General features: G+C 45.0%; 1 protein-coding gene across 2 annotated transcripts in view; it reads left to right on the top strand.

Annotated features, from left to right (window-relative positions):
• opcml (opioid binding protein/cell adhesion molecule-like) overlaps window positions 1–17,763 on the top strand; it is a 479,068-nt gene that overhangs the window by 358,204 nt on the left and 103,101 nt on the right. For both annotated transcript variants that reach the window (XM_041886366.2, XM_041886365.2), the window contains one exon: window positions 9,114–9,239. In XM_041886366.2, coding sequence (XP_041742300.2) covers window positions 9,114–9,239 — 126 coding nt within the window. The remainder of the gene's footprint in view (window positions 1–9,113; window positions 9,240–17,763) is intronic.

Below are 17,763 nucleotides of genomic sequence, written 5' to 3'. Positions count from 1 at the left end.
AGGCAGGTAGGGAAGTGAAGGGAAGGCAGGGAGGGTTGGTGGTGCTGGGTCTTTCATCAGAGACCTCCCTCTGCCTGCCATTGTGTCCATCACTATCTCCATGAGTCCTGGTGCTTCTAATCCTGATGGAGCCGCTGGGCTGACGACTCCAGAGGGCTGTTTCCTGGAGCTTTGCTGGACCTCTGGGGTCAGGGCACTGGGCATATCATGGAGGTCAGATGCCCACAGGGTATTGCTGGGACGGGGGGTCTCTGCTCGGGCCTGCAGCCCTGCTGTGGGTCAGGTTGTCTTTGGGTGTCTGTGTTCTGGCCCTGCCCATCCTGTGATGGGGGTAGGGGTCTGGGGTTGTGGTCTGTGATGTGGACACCAAGGAACTTGAAGCTATCAACCTGCTCCACTACAGCCCTGTCGATGAGAATGGGGGTGTGCTCTGTTCTCTTCTTTGTCGATGAGAATGGGGGTGTGCTCTGTCCTCTTCTTTTTCCTGTAGTCCACAATCATCTCCTTTGTCTTGATCACGTTGAGGTAGAGGTTGTTGTCCTGGCACCACATGGCCAGGTCTCTGACCTCCTCCCTCTAGGCTGTCTCGTCGTTGTCGGTGATCAGGCCTGTCATCGGCAAACTTATTGATGGTGTTGGAGTCGTGCCTGGCCATGCAGTCATGAGTGAACAGGGAGTACAGGAGGGGACTGAGCACGCACCCCTCAGGGGCCCCCGTGTTGAGGATCAGCGTGGCAGATGTGTTGTTACCTACCCTTACCACCTGGGGGCGGCCCGTCAGGAAGATCCAGTTGCAGAGGGAGGTGTTTAGTCACAGGGTCCTTAGCTTAGTGATGAGCTTTGAGGGCACTATGGTGTTGAACGCTGAGCGGTAGTCAATGAATAGCATTCTCACATAGGTGTACCTTTTGTCCAGGTGTGAAAGGGCTGTGTGGAGTGCAATAGAAATTGCATCATCTGTGGATCTGTTGGGGCGGTATGTAAATTGGAGTGGGTCTAGGGTTTCTGGGATAATGGTGTTGATGTGAGCCATGACCAGCCTTTCAAAGCACTTCATGGCTACAGACGTGAGTGCTACGGGTCGGTAGTCATTTAGGCAGGTTACCTTAGTGTTCTTGGGCACAGGGACTATGGTGGTCTGCTTGAAACATGTTGGTATTACAGACTCAGTCAGGGAGAGGTTGAAGATGTCAGTGAAGACACAGCGCATGCTCGGAGTACACATCCTTGTGAATGTTGACCTGTTTAAAGGTCTTACTCACATCGGCTATGGAGAGCGTGATCATGCGGTCGTCCGGAACAGCTGATGCTCTCATGCATGTTTCAGTGTTACTTGCCTCGAAGTGAGCATAGAAGCTATTTAGCTCGTCTGGTAGGCTTGTGTCACTAGGCAGCTCACGGCTTTGCTTCCCTTTGTAGTCTGTAATAGGTTGCAAGCCCTGCCACTTCCGACGAGCGTCGGAGCCGGTGTAGTACGATTCGATCTTAGTCCTGACGCTTTGTCTGTTTGATGGTTCGTCTGAGGGTATAGCGGGATTTCTTATATGCTTCCGGGTTAGAGTCCCGCTCCTTGAAAGCGGCAGCTCTACCCTTTAGCTCAGTGCGGATGTTGCCTGTAATCCATAGCTTCACTGTGGGGACGACGTCATCGATGCACTTATTGATTTTAAAACAGTTACAGAGTGTAATGGTTGTGATATGAGTTTTTTTGGGAAAAAATAAACGGAATACAACTATAAGCGTAGGCAAATTCCTAGAGGAAAATCTGGTTCAGTCTGCTTTCCAACAGACACTGGGAGACGAATTCACCTTTCAGCAGGACAATAACCTAAAACACATGGCCAAATCCACACTGGAGTTGCTTACCAAGAAAACATTAAAATGTTCCTGAGTGGCCTAGTTACAGTTTTGACTTAAATCGGCTTGAAAATCTATGGCAAGACTTGAAAATGGCTGTTTAGCAATGATCAACAATCAACTTGACATACCTTGAAGAATGGGCAAATATTGTTCAATCCAGGTGTGCAAAGCTCTTAGAAACCTACCCAAAAAGACAGCTGTAATCGCCGCCAAAGGTGCTTCTAAAAGTATTCACTCGGGTGTGAATGCTTATATAAATGAGTGATTTCTGTATTTCATTTTCAATACATTTCCAAAAAAGTCACTTTCTCATTATGGGGTATTGTGTGTAGATGGGTGAGGGGAAAATATTTTTCATCAATTTGGAATTTAGGCTGTAACACAACAAAATGAGGAATAAGTCAAGGGGTATGAATACTTTCTGAAGGCACTGTAAGTCATACCTTTGTCATTCCATTTGACTTCAATGCAACATCATTATTTGGACTGGAGCCTATTTGGACTGGAGCCACAGTCATGCTACTGTATGAGTTCCAGTCCCTGGTACAGAGATGCCTTTGAACTGAAGAGCTTGGCAGTTTAAAGGCAGGTGTCACCCTTTTCCCTCCCACCAACCAGCAGGATATCGACCTAGTTTTTCCTCTCTTCAATGCACAAGCAGCCCCAAGCCCCAGCGTTTTATCATGCTTCCCAGGCTCAAATGTGTGGAGATGTTACTGCTCTATGGCTCAGGGTGCTTCCCTGAATTGACAATGAGTACATACTTAGTTTGTACTGTATATATGTTGGTGAGACCCTAGAAGTTGGCTCTGATGTTTTTGGGGACTGTACAGGTATTAAGGTTGGAAGATCTATAGTAATCTGTTTGATATTTTTGTTGCATTTTGAATTGGTTATAAATGAACTGTGAACATCAATTATAGATTCGGAGAACATAGCTGTAACAATGCCTTTGATGTGTGGGCGGATGTCAATGGATGAGAATTGCCAAAAGTACATGGTCATGATTTCTAAGGTAAAATATTCCATTAATGTCAGATACAAATTAAATAGTAAACTAATCGAAAATATGGATTTTGAGTCTATTATAGGTTGCATGTCCGCTGTAAAAAGTAGTCAAGGTTGCACAGATATTGCAACAATGGGCACAACACACCTACTGACACACAAACACACACATGCACGGCTGGGCATTCTGAGGAAACAATGTGGCCATGTATTTCATACTCCTCTATTCCTTAGTGTAAAGTCTTTGACCTCATCAGAATTTCGTCTGCCGTTTGGCTCTTTAGATCATCCTGCTATAAAACCTGAGATTTCTGAATCGTTACTGCCAAGCTTGAGAATCCAGCTACGTTTTACTTCCAAAAATATTTTACACTACAGTTTCTACCTATAGTTTTGTCCTATCCCCACATTTTAGGTTATCAAATCAAACTTTATTGGTCACATGTACCGAATACAACAGGTGAAATGCTTACTTATGAGCCCATTCCTAACAATGCAGAGTTAAAAAGGAAGACAAATATTTGCCAAATAAAAAAGGAAATAGTAACACAATAAAAACAATAACGAGGCTATATACAAGGAGAACCAGTACTGAGTCAATGTGCAGGGGTACGAGGTAGTTGAGGTAATTAAGGTAATACAGTATGTATTGTACATGTGTGTAGGGGTAAACGTGACTAGGCAATCAGGATATACTTGTATAATAAACAGAGTAACAGCAGCATATGTGAAGTGTGAAAGTGTGTCTATGTGTGAGTGTGTGTGTGTGGCATCAATATGCATGCATGTGTGTGTGAGCGTGTGCGTGAGCCTGTGTGTCTTTGTGTGTATGTGTGTGTGTGTGTGTGTGTGTGTGTAGAGTCTACTAAGTGTGCATAGAGCCAGTGCAAGGGAGAGTCAGTTAAGATAAATAAATAAATAATACAGGGGGTCAATGTAAATTGTCCGGGTAGCCCATTTGATTAACTGTTCAGCAGTCTTATGGCTTTTGTCGTAGAAGCTGTTCAGGTGCCTTTTGGTCACAGACTTGGCGCTTGCCGTGCGGTAGCAGAGAGAACAGTCTATGACTTGGGTGACTGCAGTCTTTGACAATTTCTAGCTAACGATAAATTGTGTAAATTTTTCCATTTGGAGCCATTCATTTATGAACAGAAAATTAAAAAGCTCCATCGTGAGATAAACACCCTAAAGAGATCTTCCAACATCCACAGACCTTGATTCTACTTTTTCTATTAATTTTCAGCCCCCCTCACTGTGCTGACATGAACAGAGTGACGTATGTCCTGGGGACTTGATTTCTGACTAACATCAGGGCCCTGCAACTGAGCATGTTTTAATGTCTTGGCAACTGCCATTATCAAGCTAGATGACTTCGGTAGAGGTCTGCGCGGGACTGATTTAGTCATTAGCTCCCGCACGCACCTGTAGGTTTTCATACCGCACCTTCCTACACCCACTGGCTGCTACCGAAATAGCTGGTCCCGAACCCAACCGCAGTCCCGTAATGTTATTTTAGGCGTATGTGACTCAGCTCACTTGTCCCAGCAATTATGCGCCTTATAAGCAATAGCAAAGTGAGCAAAGATAACCTAAGAAATAGGTTAAATTACAAGAGATTCTTACGTGGCCCATTATATTAGGCTATCTGTATTACTGAGCTAAATCAGCCAATAGGCTAGATGTAGTTTGAAGAGAGCAGTGTTGGAAAGACTTGCACTTTCTCTTGAGCTACGTTTTATAGCCTACCTTTTAGGAGTGTGACGATTTTCAGACGAAGACAAATATGGGTGATCAATATTTATTTATACGCAATGTAGGCTAATATAGCCTAATCATATTTAGGAAGTACATTTCCTTAGAAAGATTCCCTGTGCTTCTCCGCCCATGCATAGGCTATAGATTACACTATTTAATTGAGACCACACGCACACCTGATCTCACAAGTATGGCTACTGAACTTGAAGCAGCAAGACCTCCCGAGTGGCGCAGTGGTTCGAATCCAGGCTCTGTCGTAGCCAGCCACGACCGGGAGACACATGGGGCGGCGCACAATTGGCCCAGCGTCATCCAGGGTAGGGGAGGGAATGGCCGGCAGGGATGTAGCTCAGTTGGTAGAGCATGGCGTTTGCAATGCCAGGGTTGTGGCTTCGATTCCCACGGGGGGGACAGTATGAAAAAAATAAAATAATGTATGCACTAACTGTAAGTCGCTCTGGATAAGAGCGTCTGCTAAATGACTAAAATGTAAGAATGATGAAAGTGGGCACTTTCTCTTGAGCTATGTCTTGTATATAGAATATAGCCTACCTTTTATGAGGATGATTTGCAGGCAGAGACAAATACAGTGCCTTCAGAAAGTATTCATACCCATTGTCCGTAGTTTATGCCTGCCCATATCATAATCCCACCGCCACCATGGGGCACTCTGTTCATAATGTTGACATCAGCAATCTGCTCGCCAACACGACGCCATACACGCTGTCTGCCATCTGCAGTACAGTTGAAATCAGGATTCATCTGTGAAGAGCACACTTGTCCCGCGTGCCACTGGCCATCGCAGGTGAGCATTTGCCCACTGAAGACAGGTCAAGACCCTGGTGAGGACGACAAGCTTGCAAATGAGCTTCACTGAGACGGTTTCTGACAGTTTGTTCAGAAATTCTTTGGTTGTGCAAACCCACAGTTTCATCAGCTGTCCGGTTGGCTGGTCTTGGACGATCCCGCAGGTGAAGAAGCCAGAAGTGGAGGTCCTGGACTGGCGTGGTTACTCGAGGTCTGCTGTTGTGAGGCCAGTTCGACATACTGCCAAATTCTCTAAAACAACGTTGGAGGCGGCTTATGGTAGAGAACTGAACATTAATTATCTGGCAACAGCTCTGGTGGACATTCCTGCAGTCAGCATGCCAATTGCACGCTCCCTCAAAACTTGAGACATCTGTGCCATTGTGTTGTGTGACAAAACTGCACATTTTAGAGTGCCTGTTTATTGTCCCCAGCACAAGGTGCACCTATGTAGTGATCATGCTGTTTAATCAGCTTCTTGATATAACACACCTGTCAGATGGATGGATTATCTTGGCAAAGGAGAAATGCTCACTAACAGGGATGTAAACAAATTTGTGCACAACATTTTAGAGAAATAAGCTTTTTGTGCATATTTTATTTCAGCTCATGCAACATGGGACCAACACTTTTCATGTTGCGTTTATATTTTTGCTCAGTTACTTTCTGTAATTTACTTGTATTTTCTTCATTGATTTGTAATGGGACGTCTCATCTGGAAGGATTGGAGAAAGCTATTCTGTGGCATTTAAAAGTAGGTTAGGAACTGTCCCCTAAATGAGCCAGAAATGAACATTAGACATCCATAATAATTAGAGCATTAGATCCAAAGGTCAATGAGATGTAGGAGAGCAAACCACTCACCCCGTGGTCCCCAGTCACTGGCTACCTACCTATCTGTCTTCCCCTTCCATTATAATAACCATTATTAGCTACACTGGATGTTACAATTTCTATGTGTAAATCCAGGTTTTATTACACCCACATAGCAGTCAATGCAAACTGAAATCCATGAACATTCAAATGGCATGTGCCTATCTAAAGTATATATTTATACATTGATATATGAGACAGTGTCTCATGAGAATGTGCAATGTTCTACATGGTAATGACAATAAATAAGTTGTAAGCTTACCACATGGTTTTGATGGTTTGAATTGTTGTCACACCCTGGCTCTGGGACTCTATATGTTGAGCCAGGGTGTGTTCATTCTATGTGTTAGATTTCTATGTTGGTAGTTCTAGTTGTGTTTACTTCTATGTTGGCTAGAGTGACTCCCAATCAGAGGCAACGAGTGTCAGCTGTCGTTGGTTGTCTCTGATTGGGAGCCATATTTAAACTGTCTGTTTTCCCTTTGTGTTTGTGGGTTCTTGTTCCGTGTTGGTCATTGTTACCGTGGACTTCACGAGTCGTTTCTTGTTTTGTTTATTGTTGTCTATTATCACTAAAGATAATAAAGTTTAAACATGTTCGTTCATCACGCTGCGCCTTGGTCTATTCCCTACGACGATCGTGACAGAAGAACCCACCATAAAAGGACCAAGCAGCGTGTCCAGGGGCAGATCTTGGACTGGACATGGGAGGAAGCGCCGGGAAAGGAGATGGAGAGGTTGGCGATGGCCCAGGTGGGCAAATCGTGGTCCTGGGAGGACATGCTCGGGGGCAAGGGACCTTGGGCTAGGATTAAGGCCCTGGCGAGAGAGGAGCAGCGGCGTCAGCAGTGTCATCGTCGGACGGACGAGAGGCAACCCCAAAACATTTTTAGGGGGGGGGCACACGGCATGGGCGGCTGGGCAGCAGGAGGCTGCCACAGGGCGATTTGGAGAGGAGGCCACCGGGTTAGGGGGGCCAGAAGGCAGGTTGGCGGAGCCTGGATGGAGAGCGGAACCAACTTCCCGTACTCAGGCATGGCAGCATGGGACGGGGCAGGTTCTGCGGTATGCGGAGCGGTGTACTGTGCCACGAGTGGTCCGGCATAGTCCTGTACGTCCTGTGCGAGCACCCCGCACGTGTCGTGCGAAGGGGGGTATGCAGCCAGGACGGAGTGTGCCGGCTCAACGCTCGTGGTCTCCAATGCCTCTCCGCGGTCCCGGATATCCTGCTCCAGTGTCACGTGCTGTTATGCCAGTACAGGTACACAGCCCTGTACGTCCTGTGCGGATGCCTCACACAGAGTGTGTGAGGGTAGGCATTCAGCCGGGACGGGTTGTGGCCGCTCTTCACTCCAGGTCTCCTATCCGTCTCCACAGCCCGGTTCGGCCTGTCCCTGCTCCACGCACCAAGCCTACGGTGTGCGTCGCCAGCCCAGCCCGGCCTGTCCCTGCTCCACGCACCAAGCCTACGGTGTGCGTCGCCAGCCCGGTCCGGCCTGTCCCTGCTCCACGCACCAAGCCTACGGTGTGCGTCGCCAGCCCAGCCCGGCCTGTCCCTGCTCCACGCACCAAGCCTACGGGGTGCGTCGCCAGCCCAGCCCGGCCTGTCCCTGCTCCACGCACCAAGCCTACGGTGTGCGTCGCCAGCCCAGCCCGGCCTGTCCCTGCTCCACGCACCAAGCCTACGGGGTGCTTCGCCAGCCCAGCCCGGCCTGTCCCTGCTCCACGCACCAAGCCTACGGTGTGCGTCGCCAGCCCAGCCCGGCCTGTCCCTGCTCCACGCACCAAGCCTACGGGGTGCGTCGCCAGCCCAGCCCGGCCTGTCCCTGCTCCACGCACCAAGCCTACGGTGTGCGTCGTCAGCCTGGTAAGGCCCGTTCCTCCTCCACGCACCAAGCCAGGGGTGCGAGTCGTCAGCCTGGTAAGGCCCGTTCCTCCTCCACGCACCAAGCCAGGGGTGCGCGTCGTCAGCCTGGTAAGGCCCGTTCCTCCTCCACGCACCAAGCCAGGGGTGCGCGTCGTCAGTCCAGCACAACCCGTGCCTGGGTCACCGGTGCCTGTTAAGGTACCGGTCAACTGCTCCACTACGGAGCTGAAGCTAACCGCTCCTGCTAAGTTCAGCTCCAGCCAGCGGGGCCAGACTGGACCAGGGGCGCTATGGGGGGTTTATTGGAGGGTGGTGGGCAAGGCCGGAGCCAGAACCGCCGCCGAGGAGGTATGCCCACTCAGCCCTCCACTGTTTTGTTCAAGTTGAGGCGCGGTCGCAGTCCGCGCCTTTAGGGGGGGGTACTGTCACACCCTGGCTCTGGGACTCTATATGTTGAGCCAGGGTGTGTTCATTCTATGTGTTAGATTTCTATGTTGGTAGTTCTAGTTGTGTTTACTTCTATGTTGGCTAGATTGACTCCCAATCAGAGGCAACGAGTGTCAGCTGTCGTTGGTTGTCTCTGATTGGGAGCCATATTTAAACTGTCTGTTTTCCCTTTGTGTTTGTGGGTTCTTGTTCCGTGTTGGTCATTGTTACCGTGGACTTCACGAGTCGTTTCTTGTTGTGTTTATTGTTGTCTATTATCACTAAAGATAATAAAGTTTAAACATGTTCGTTCATCACGCTGCGCCTTGGTCTATTCCCTACGACGATCGTGACAATTGTGATGGTTTAGATGAGGTCCTGCTTTGATTACACCTAATGAAAAAATGTGTCAACATTTTTCTAACAAAAGTGCTGTAGCTATATTCTTACTAAATGTATAATTGAATTAATTAAATTATAATTGAAAGTACTATGTTTTTGTTTCCACTTTCCTTAGTACCTGCAAAGATCACAAACATATCGACGGACATCACAGTGAACGAGGGCAGCAACATTACTCTAATGTGTCTTGCCATTGGACGACCAGAACCCAACATCATATGGAAGCATCGCTCGACAAAAGGTAAGACAGGATCTCAAACAATCTTAACTCTGCAAACCTTCGAGGTGGGTCGTTCTTGAATTGCGGTGGCATTTGGACATGTCATTTTTAATAAAATGAACTGAATTTAAATGTATTTGTGTATATCTTCCTATTCTAAATCAACTAATATGGCAGCTTAATGACTTTCAATACTTTTTAAACAGTAGGCTAGGAGTAGTAACAACAATGATGGTTGCACCAATTACACATTTTAAGTAATTGAGGATTTTCTTAAATGAAGGCCACAGATGCTCAAATCTAAGGTAATTAACCTTTTTATAAATTAACCCTGGGCCAGTGTGTATACGGGTCCACACTTTTCAGTGTTAAATAGGAACTGACACAGATTTAGCACCATCAAATGTAATTACATTTTGTGACGAGGTCATAGATATGCAAATATTCATGTTTTCATTATTAATAGAATGTTTGGAAATTAAGTAGTCAGTATTTGTGAAAATTCTATAGTAATGGATGGACAAGCGGCCATGCGTTTGGGCAATTAATAGACACTGCGGTAAATAAAAACAAATAAAACTTGTCCGTCTTGTCCATGTCGGACTCTACACAGACCCGGTGCGCCATAACCAATCACAGCTAGAGTAGACCTATTATGCAAATAGGCCATGCCATAGGGCCGATGACATTCACATTGATGTTGCACTAATGGACTGTGTTTACAGGCAGCAGAACAGCACAACTTTGTTTAGATCATTATTTAGAAAGCAGTAGCCAAAGACACCAAAAAAAACGGAATGGTTTTCTGCAAATATATAAATACCACGTCTTACTTTTGGGAACTTTAAATTGATCAACCAAGCAGTACGCTATATCTCCCTCAGTTGCCTATGCACAACAACAACAACAACAACAACAACATTAGCCTGAGCCAGATTAGCTCAAATCTAGCAAAGGGGACGGTAGATAAGCCCTCTTAAACTTTAAGCATTGCCTTTAAATTGTTTAACTTGAGTCAAACGTTTCGGGTAGCCTTCCACAGGCTTCCCACAATAAGTTGGAATTTTGGCCCATTCCTCCTGACAGAGCTGGCTAAGTCAGGTTTGAAGGCCTCCTTGCTCGCACACACTTTTTCAGTTCTGCCCACAAATGTTCTATAGGATTGAGGTCAGGGCTTTGTGATGGCCACTCCAATACCTTGACTTTGTTGTCCTTAAGCCATTTTGCCACAACTTTGGAAGTATGCTTGGGGTCATTGTCCATTTGGAAGACCCATTTGCGACCAAGCATTAACTTCCTGACTGATGTCTTGAGATGTTGCTTCAATATATCCACATAATTTTCCTTCCTCATGATGCCATCTATTTTGTGAAGTGCACCAGTCCCTCCTGAAGCAAAGCACCCCCACAGCATGATGCTGCCACCCCCGTGCTTCACGGTTGGGATGGTGTTCTTCGGCTTGCAATCGACCCCCTTTTTCCTCCAAACATAACGATGGTCATAATGGCCAAACAGTTCTATTTTTGTTTCATCAGATCAGAGGACATTTCTCCAAAAAGTACGATCTTTGTCCCCATGTGCAGTTGCAAACCGTAGTCTGGCTTTTTTATGGCGGTTTTGGAGCAGTGGCTTCTTCCTTGCTGAGCGGCCTTTCAGGTTATGTCGATATAGGACTCATTTTACTGTGGATATAGATACTTTTATACCTGTTTCCTCCAGCATCTTCACAAGGTCCTTTGCTGTTGTTCTGGGATTGATTTGCACTTTTCGCACCAAAGTACTTTCATCTCTAGGAGACAGAATGTGTCTCCTTCCTGAGCGGTATGACGGCTGCGTGGTCCCACGGTGTTAATACTTGCGTACTATTGTTTGTACAGATGAACGTGGGACCTTCATGCGTTTGGAAATTGCTCCCAAGGATGAACCAGACTTGTGGAGGTCTACAATAATTTTCTGAGGTCTTGGCTGATTTATTTTGCTTTTCCCATGATGTCAAGCAAAGAGGCACTGAGTTTGAAGGTAGGCCTTGAAATACATCCACAGGTACACCTCCAATTGACTCAAATGATGTCAATTAGCCTATCAGAAGCTTCTAAAGCCATGACATCATTTTCTGGAAATTTCCAAGAAATTTGTGGAGTGGTTGAAAAACGAGTTTAATGACTCCAACCTAAGTGTATGTAAACTTCCGTCTTCAACTGTAGTTTGCACCAATGGTGTTATGCGCATATAGTATTGTTTAACCATTACGCCAAGAGGTCGCTTAGTGTTGGGTTAAGGACGTTACAATATTATAAACAATATTATAGACATGGTTGTTGAATTCATTTTCAGTCCTGTGGCCTTCACCAAGTGAGTTCCTAGGCAAATGTTATCATTAAAATTAAACTCTTTATGACATCTCATAAAACCTTATTTTGATGGTCTAGTTTTACCATAAAACAGTGGCTTGAAACTCATTGTTTACAGGCCACATCAGGACTGCAAGTCACATTATGCTGGCTTGCAAAGTGATGTGTAATTCCTATTGGAATCCAGCCAGAGTTAGGATGTCCAACAGTTGGAGTTTTCATTCACCCGCAACCTTCATTCAGATTGAATGTCAAGGTTATAAACATTGATAAAGGAGACTACTAAAACCATTTAAACTGGAACAACCATTTCAGTAATGGGTGCAGTAAATCTAACTAACTGATTGGATTAGTTAAGAAAAATGTATGTTATTATCTTTGTGTAGCATAAGATTAATCAATCAAACAATGTACTTGCAAAAACACAGATAATAAAAATTATCCTAAAAAGATCTACCTGCAGTAGAGCATGCTGGGGAATATGGAAATGATGGGTGTGGTTTTGATGAGAATATTTTACTCTCCACAAAGTAAAACTGACACAATCACACGCTCACACTCAACTTAATACCAACACTGGGGTTATTTTACACCAATGAGTGTTAATTTAACATTTACAGAGTTAATTTGCCACCTGAATCAACACTATAAATGTTACACTGAAAAATCAACACCAGGTAACACTGTGTACTCATGTCTACTGGGACAAGCCAATTTACTTGCCCTAATTGCTTTAAACAATTCATAAACATATAATGCTGCAGTATTAAGGACTTGGATGATGTTTTTATCATTGATAAACAGTTAAATATAAACCAAATCATATATGATGTGTAGCTATTTGTCATTTTAAAGTGTTTTTCATGGTTGCAAAGGCGAGGGACGCAAATGCCACCACAATTCAAGAACGACCCAGGTACCGTCAAAACATAACATAAAATTTGATTGACAAACCCACAACCTCAGCGCCAATCAATGGACAACCTCCAACCAACTATAGGGCAATTCCACTTTAATGGAATTACGCTGAGACTCTGATTTTTCATTAAAAAATGTATGCCAAACAAAAAACATTGGTTGAAAAGTTTAACAAACCAAACAATTATATGCACAATGACTACTTTGAATAATTTACACAGTAAGGAAATGACACACAGTTACTGGAAAAACTGTGCAGATGCAAACTGTATCTGCACACCAACTGGGCACAGATGTCAGTTCAACGTCTTATTTTGATTTACATTTGGTTGAGTTTTTAACTAACACGAAATCAACAAAAAATTTCACCATGTCATTAGATTTAGATAAAAATATTAAATTCCCTTATGTTGATGACTCTTTGCAAATCCAATCAGTTTTCCACGTTGATTCAACGTCATCACATTTAATTTATTTGTTGAAATGACATGGAAACAATGTTGATTCAACCAGTTTTTGCCCAGTGGGCAGTTCTTCCTGTAAAATGTTCAGTGGAAATTGTTAAAAGTTGTCATTGGGCATAGAGTTGTATGGTTTGTTGAACTTGATATTGTTTGGTATCCATTTTAAAGTGAAAAATCTGAGTCTCAGTGTATTTCCATTACCATGAATGGCCCTCCTTTTCCTGTAGTCCATGATCAGCTCCTTTGTCTTGCTCACATTGAGGGAGAGGTTGTTGTCCTGGCACCACACTGCCAGGTCTTTGACCTCCTCCCTATAGGCTGTCTCATCGTTATCGGTGAGCAGGCCTACCACTCTTGTGTCATCAGCAAACTTAATGATGGTGTTGGAGTCGTGCTTGGCCACGCAGTCGTGGGTGAACAGGGAGTACAGGAGGGGACTAAGCACGCACCCCTGAGGGGCCCCAGTGTTGAGGATCAGCGTGGCAGATGTGTTGTTGCCTACCCTTACCACCTGGGGGCGGCCTGTCAGGAAGTCCAGGATCCAGTTGCAGAGGGAGGTGTTTAGTCCCAGGGTCCTTAGCTTAGTGATGAGCTTTGTGGGCACTATGGTGTTGAGTGCTGAGCTGTAGTCAATGAACAGCATTCTCACATAGGTTTTCCTTTTGTCCAGGTGGGAAAGGGCAGTGTGGAGTGCGATTGAGATTGCGTCATCTGTGGATCTGTTGGGGTAGTATGAGAATTGGAGTGGGTCTAGGGTTTCCGGGATGATGGTGTTGATGTGAGCCATGATCAGCCTTTCAAAGCACTTCATGGTTACCGACCTGAGTGCTATGAGGCGGTAGTCATTTAGGCAGGTTACCTACACTTTCTTGGGCACAAGGACTATGGTGGTATGCTTGAAACATGTAGGTATTACAGACTTGTCAGGGAGAGGTTGAAAATGTCAGTGAAGACACTTGCCAGTTGGTCCGCGCATGCTCTGAGTACACATCCTGGTAATCCATCTGGACCCGCGGCCTTGTGAATGTTGATCTGTTTAAAGGTCTTGCTCACATCGGCTACGGAGAGCGTGATCACACAGTCGTCCAGAACAGCTGGTGCTCTCATGCGTGCTTCAGTGTTGGTTGCCTCGAAGCGAGCATAAAAGGTATTTAGCTCGTCTGGTAGGCTCGCGTGAAACATAAGATATTACAGTTTTTAATGTCCCGTTGGTAGGATAGTCTTGATTGTAGATCATCCAGTTTATTTTCCAGTGATTGCATGTTGGCTAATAGGACTGATGGTAGTGGCGGTTTACCCACTCGCCGACGAATTCTCACAAGGCACCCCGACCTCCGCCCCCGGTATCTCCATCTTTTCTTCACGGGCCTGGTCTCGGGAAAGCAGTATATCCTTTGCGTCGGACTCATTCAAGAAAAAATCTTTGTCCAGTTCGAGGTGAGTAATCGCTGTTCTGATGTCCAGAAGCTCCTTTTGGTCATAATAGACGGTAGCAGCAACATTATGTACAAAATCAATTACAAACAATGCGAAAAAACTAACAAAATAGCACAATTAGTTAGGAGCCCGTAAAACGTCAGCCATCCACTCCGGTGCCATTATAAGTGTGTGTGTGTGCTCGTGTGGGCACATGTGCATGTCTTGCGTGCGTGTGTTTGTGTAAGCGTGTTTTGTCTTACATTTATATTTTACATTTACATCATTTAGCAGACGCTCTTATCCAGAGCGACTTACAAATTGGTGCATTCAACGTATGATAGCCAGTGGGACAACCACCTTTATTTTTTATGGGGGGTGGAGTAAGAAGGATTACTTTATACTATTCCAGGTATTCCTTAAAGAGGTAGGGTTTCAAGTGTCTCTGGAAGGTGGTCAGTGACTCCGCTGTCCTGGCGTCGTGGGGGAGCTTGTTCCACCATTGGGGTGCCAGAGCAGCAAATAGCTTTGACTGGGCTGAGCGGGAACTGTGCTTCCGTAGAGGTAGGGGAGCTAGCAGGCCAGAGGTGGATGAACGTAGTGCCCTCTTTTGGGTGTAGGGTCTGATCAGAGCCTGAAGGTAAGGAGGTGCCGTTCCCCTCACAGCTCCGTAGGCAAGCACCATGGTCTTGTAGTAGATGCGAACCTCAACTGGAAGCCAGTGGAGTGTGCGGAGAAGCGGGGTGACATGAGAGAACTTGGGAAGGTTCAACACCAGACGGGCTGCAGCGTTCTGGATAAGTTGAAGGGGTTTAATGGCACAGACAGGGAGCCCAGCCAACAGCGAGTTGCAGTAATCCAGACGGGAGATGACAAGTGCCTGGATTAGGACCTGTGCCGCTTTCTGTGTAAGGTAGGGATTTAACATGCAGTAGCAGAATGAGTCATGTGCTGCTTCTACAGTATATGATCACACACATTCAGCCTGGAACACACAATATGAATGCAACCAGTCCAGATGTTTTTCCCTCATTATCTACATGTAGTCGGTCGAGCTAATTCTTCTTCACAGTCGAAAGGATCTTCAATATCCCCATTCTGTTAAACAACCACCCTAAAACAAATGCCCAGATTTTCCAATATTCACCTTGAATATCATCATTTTCCAGCTAACTCTTTTCTCAACTGCTCATTACAATCAACAGTTAAAGGGTAAATGGTTTAATGTATGAATAAACCAGATGGTGTCATTCTCCATGATTGGAATTGAGTGTAAATAAAACCATACTCTATATTAATGCAATGCATACATTGCATACATTATGGTGGCAATGTTGATCTACCGACTCTACTCTATTGAATCGGGCAATAACCGATATTCATTTAGTTGTCATTACAGGCACGGTAGACAGACACACAGCGCCAACAAAAGCATCACAAATCACTTCTGTGAAAACCAATAAGCAATGTCTGTAGCTGAGACTGTCTGTTAATGTCAGGGAAATGCGGAGATATGGCGGGTTATCTTAGTTGGCATTTATGTGCGAGCTGTAATGAAAGAAAGAAAGGAAGAAGATTGGGGATGTTTGGCTGCCTCGGAAAGACATTCTCAGACATGTGTAGGAACTTAAATGTGTTCTGGAGTGACATTTCTCCACTCTTTCCCCAGTTTGTCTCCATCTCTGTCGCTTCTGATAATGGACCACTCCCAAAAAGAAAGCATTTATGTCTGTAAGAATTGCACTAAAGTGACTGCTAAGTGACTGGGCTATATTTGAAAATAAGTCCAATAAACCAAATTATACATGAGCTAAACATGCATGACTAAATATCAAACAATCAATGAGAGAACCACCAAGGCATCGAATGGGTATTATTCTATCTAGTGTGAATATTTAGTTTCACATTCAGTGGTGTCAGCCAAGAACATGAGGAAATGTAACTGAAGTAGCTACTGAAGCAGAAAGACACCTCACCTCACAGTGTGGAAGAGTGACAAGTGACAGGACAGGAGAGCAGCCATCACTGGGAACAATATTAGTTAAATTATATTTTCAATACTGCTGTTGACATTTTACAGTCCACATCCCAGTGGTGGAGAGGGGGATCAGTCAGTCCCTTAATACTGTATATGTAGTCGCCCTCAGTCATTCCCTTATATGGATGTGATCAGTTCAAGTTTAATATTGATTCAGTGCACTACAAGCCTGTGTCTCCACTTCTTTTTTATCAGGGACAATCGTGAATTATTCAACGCTGCCCCTTCATCCTTGGCTGCCAGCCTCTAAAAGGATTAGAAGATGTATGCATGAGGAAAACAGTGCATGTAGAGGACAATGCACTGCCGGGCCAAATGGATCAATTTGGGCCATTAAAGGGGGGCACTTGTTATATGGAGGAGGTTACGAGTGTCCATTCATCCAACTGTCAGAAACATCATATTGGACATTCCTCATTTAAAACGATGGTAAACACTAAAGACTTTGCAATTTGCAAATGAGTGCTATATTGTGCGGCCTACACCGTGCCTGGTGCACTGTCACAATCTGATCAACAGCTTGATATTCTTTTTACTCCCTTATCCACTCTGCCATCCAATGTTGTTGTAAGATTGTTACTTTTACACGACACAACAGCATAGACAACACAGAAGTGACAGCGGCCATCAATCAAGTTGTCTAGTTTCCTTCAAAGATCCACTTTTGTTTCCGAATTGCGTTCTAATTTGTTTCTTGGGGGAGACAAAATTGCCAGTTAGGTAAGTTCCTGTTGGAGACTTGAAGGTCTGTGCCCTCTAATTTGGCAGTGTCAGTGGATGATTGACAGCTCTATGGCATTGTAGACTGATGTTGTTGGCTGTTAGCAGCTCTCGTGATGAGTGGCAATCAGACTATTATACAGGGGAAAACGTATGGCATTCCATTTTGCTGTGATACGTCTTTCAATGGGAACAATGTTGCGTTATTACTAATTGCTGTCTGTCAGTGGAGTGATTGTGTAATCACTGGGGAGAAAAGGCAGAATGTTAAAAGTTTGCTTACCCAGTGGGATGGGAAAGTTCTACAAACAGCAATGGATTGTATACAATGCAAAGTGAACATGCAGGGATGAGCATAGGTTTTCTCGTAAGGTTTGGGTTAAGACTTTTGGCCAATGTCCTGTCTACCACTGGCAAAAGGGTTTGACCTGCTGTAGTTATTGGTACTGTCTTGGCCCAATTTGCCTCATGCTTTTACAGAAGATCGTTTTTTTTTAAGGGCATAAAGCAGGGCTGCCCAACCCTCTTCCTGGAGATCTACTGTCCTGTAGGTTCAGTCCAACACTAACCTATGTTACGAAACCAATAACTAGCCTACTGATTGTGCTGCACTCGTTATGTCTTGGGGTCTTAGGCCT

This window comes from Coregonus clupeaformis, unplaced genomic scaffold (genome assembly GCF_020615455.1).
Source record: "Coregonus clupeaformis isolate EN_2021a unplaced genomic scaffold, ASM2061545v1 scaf0016, whole genome shotgun sequence".
Taxonomy (NCBI): Eukaryota; Metazoa; Chordata; class Actinopteri; order Salmoniformes; family Salmonidae; genus Coregonus; species Coregonus clupeaformis.
Note: the sequence above shows the minus strand (reverse complement) of the source record. Positions and strands in the feature narration are given on the sequence as shown.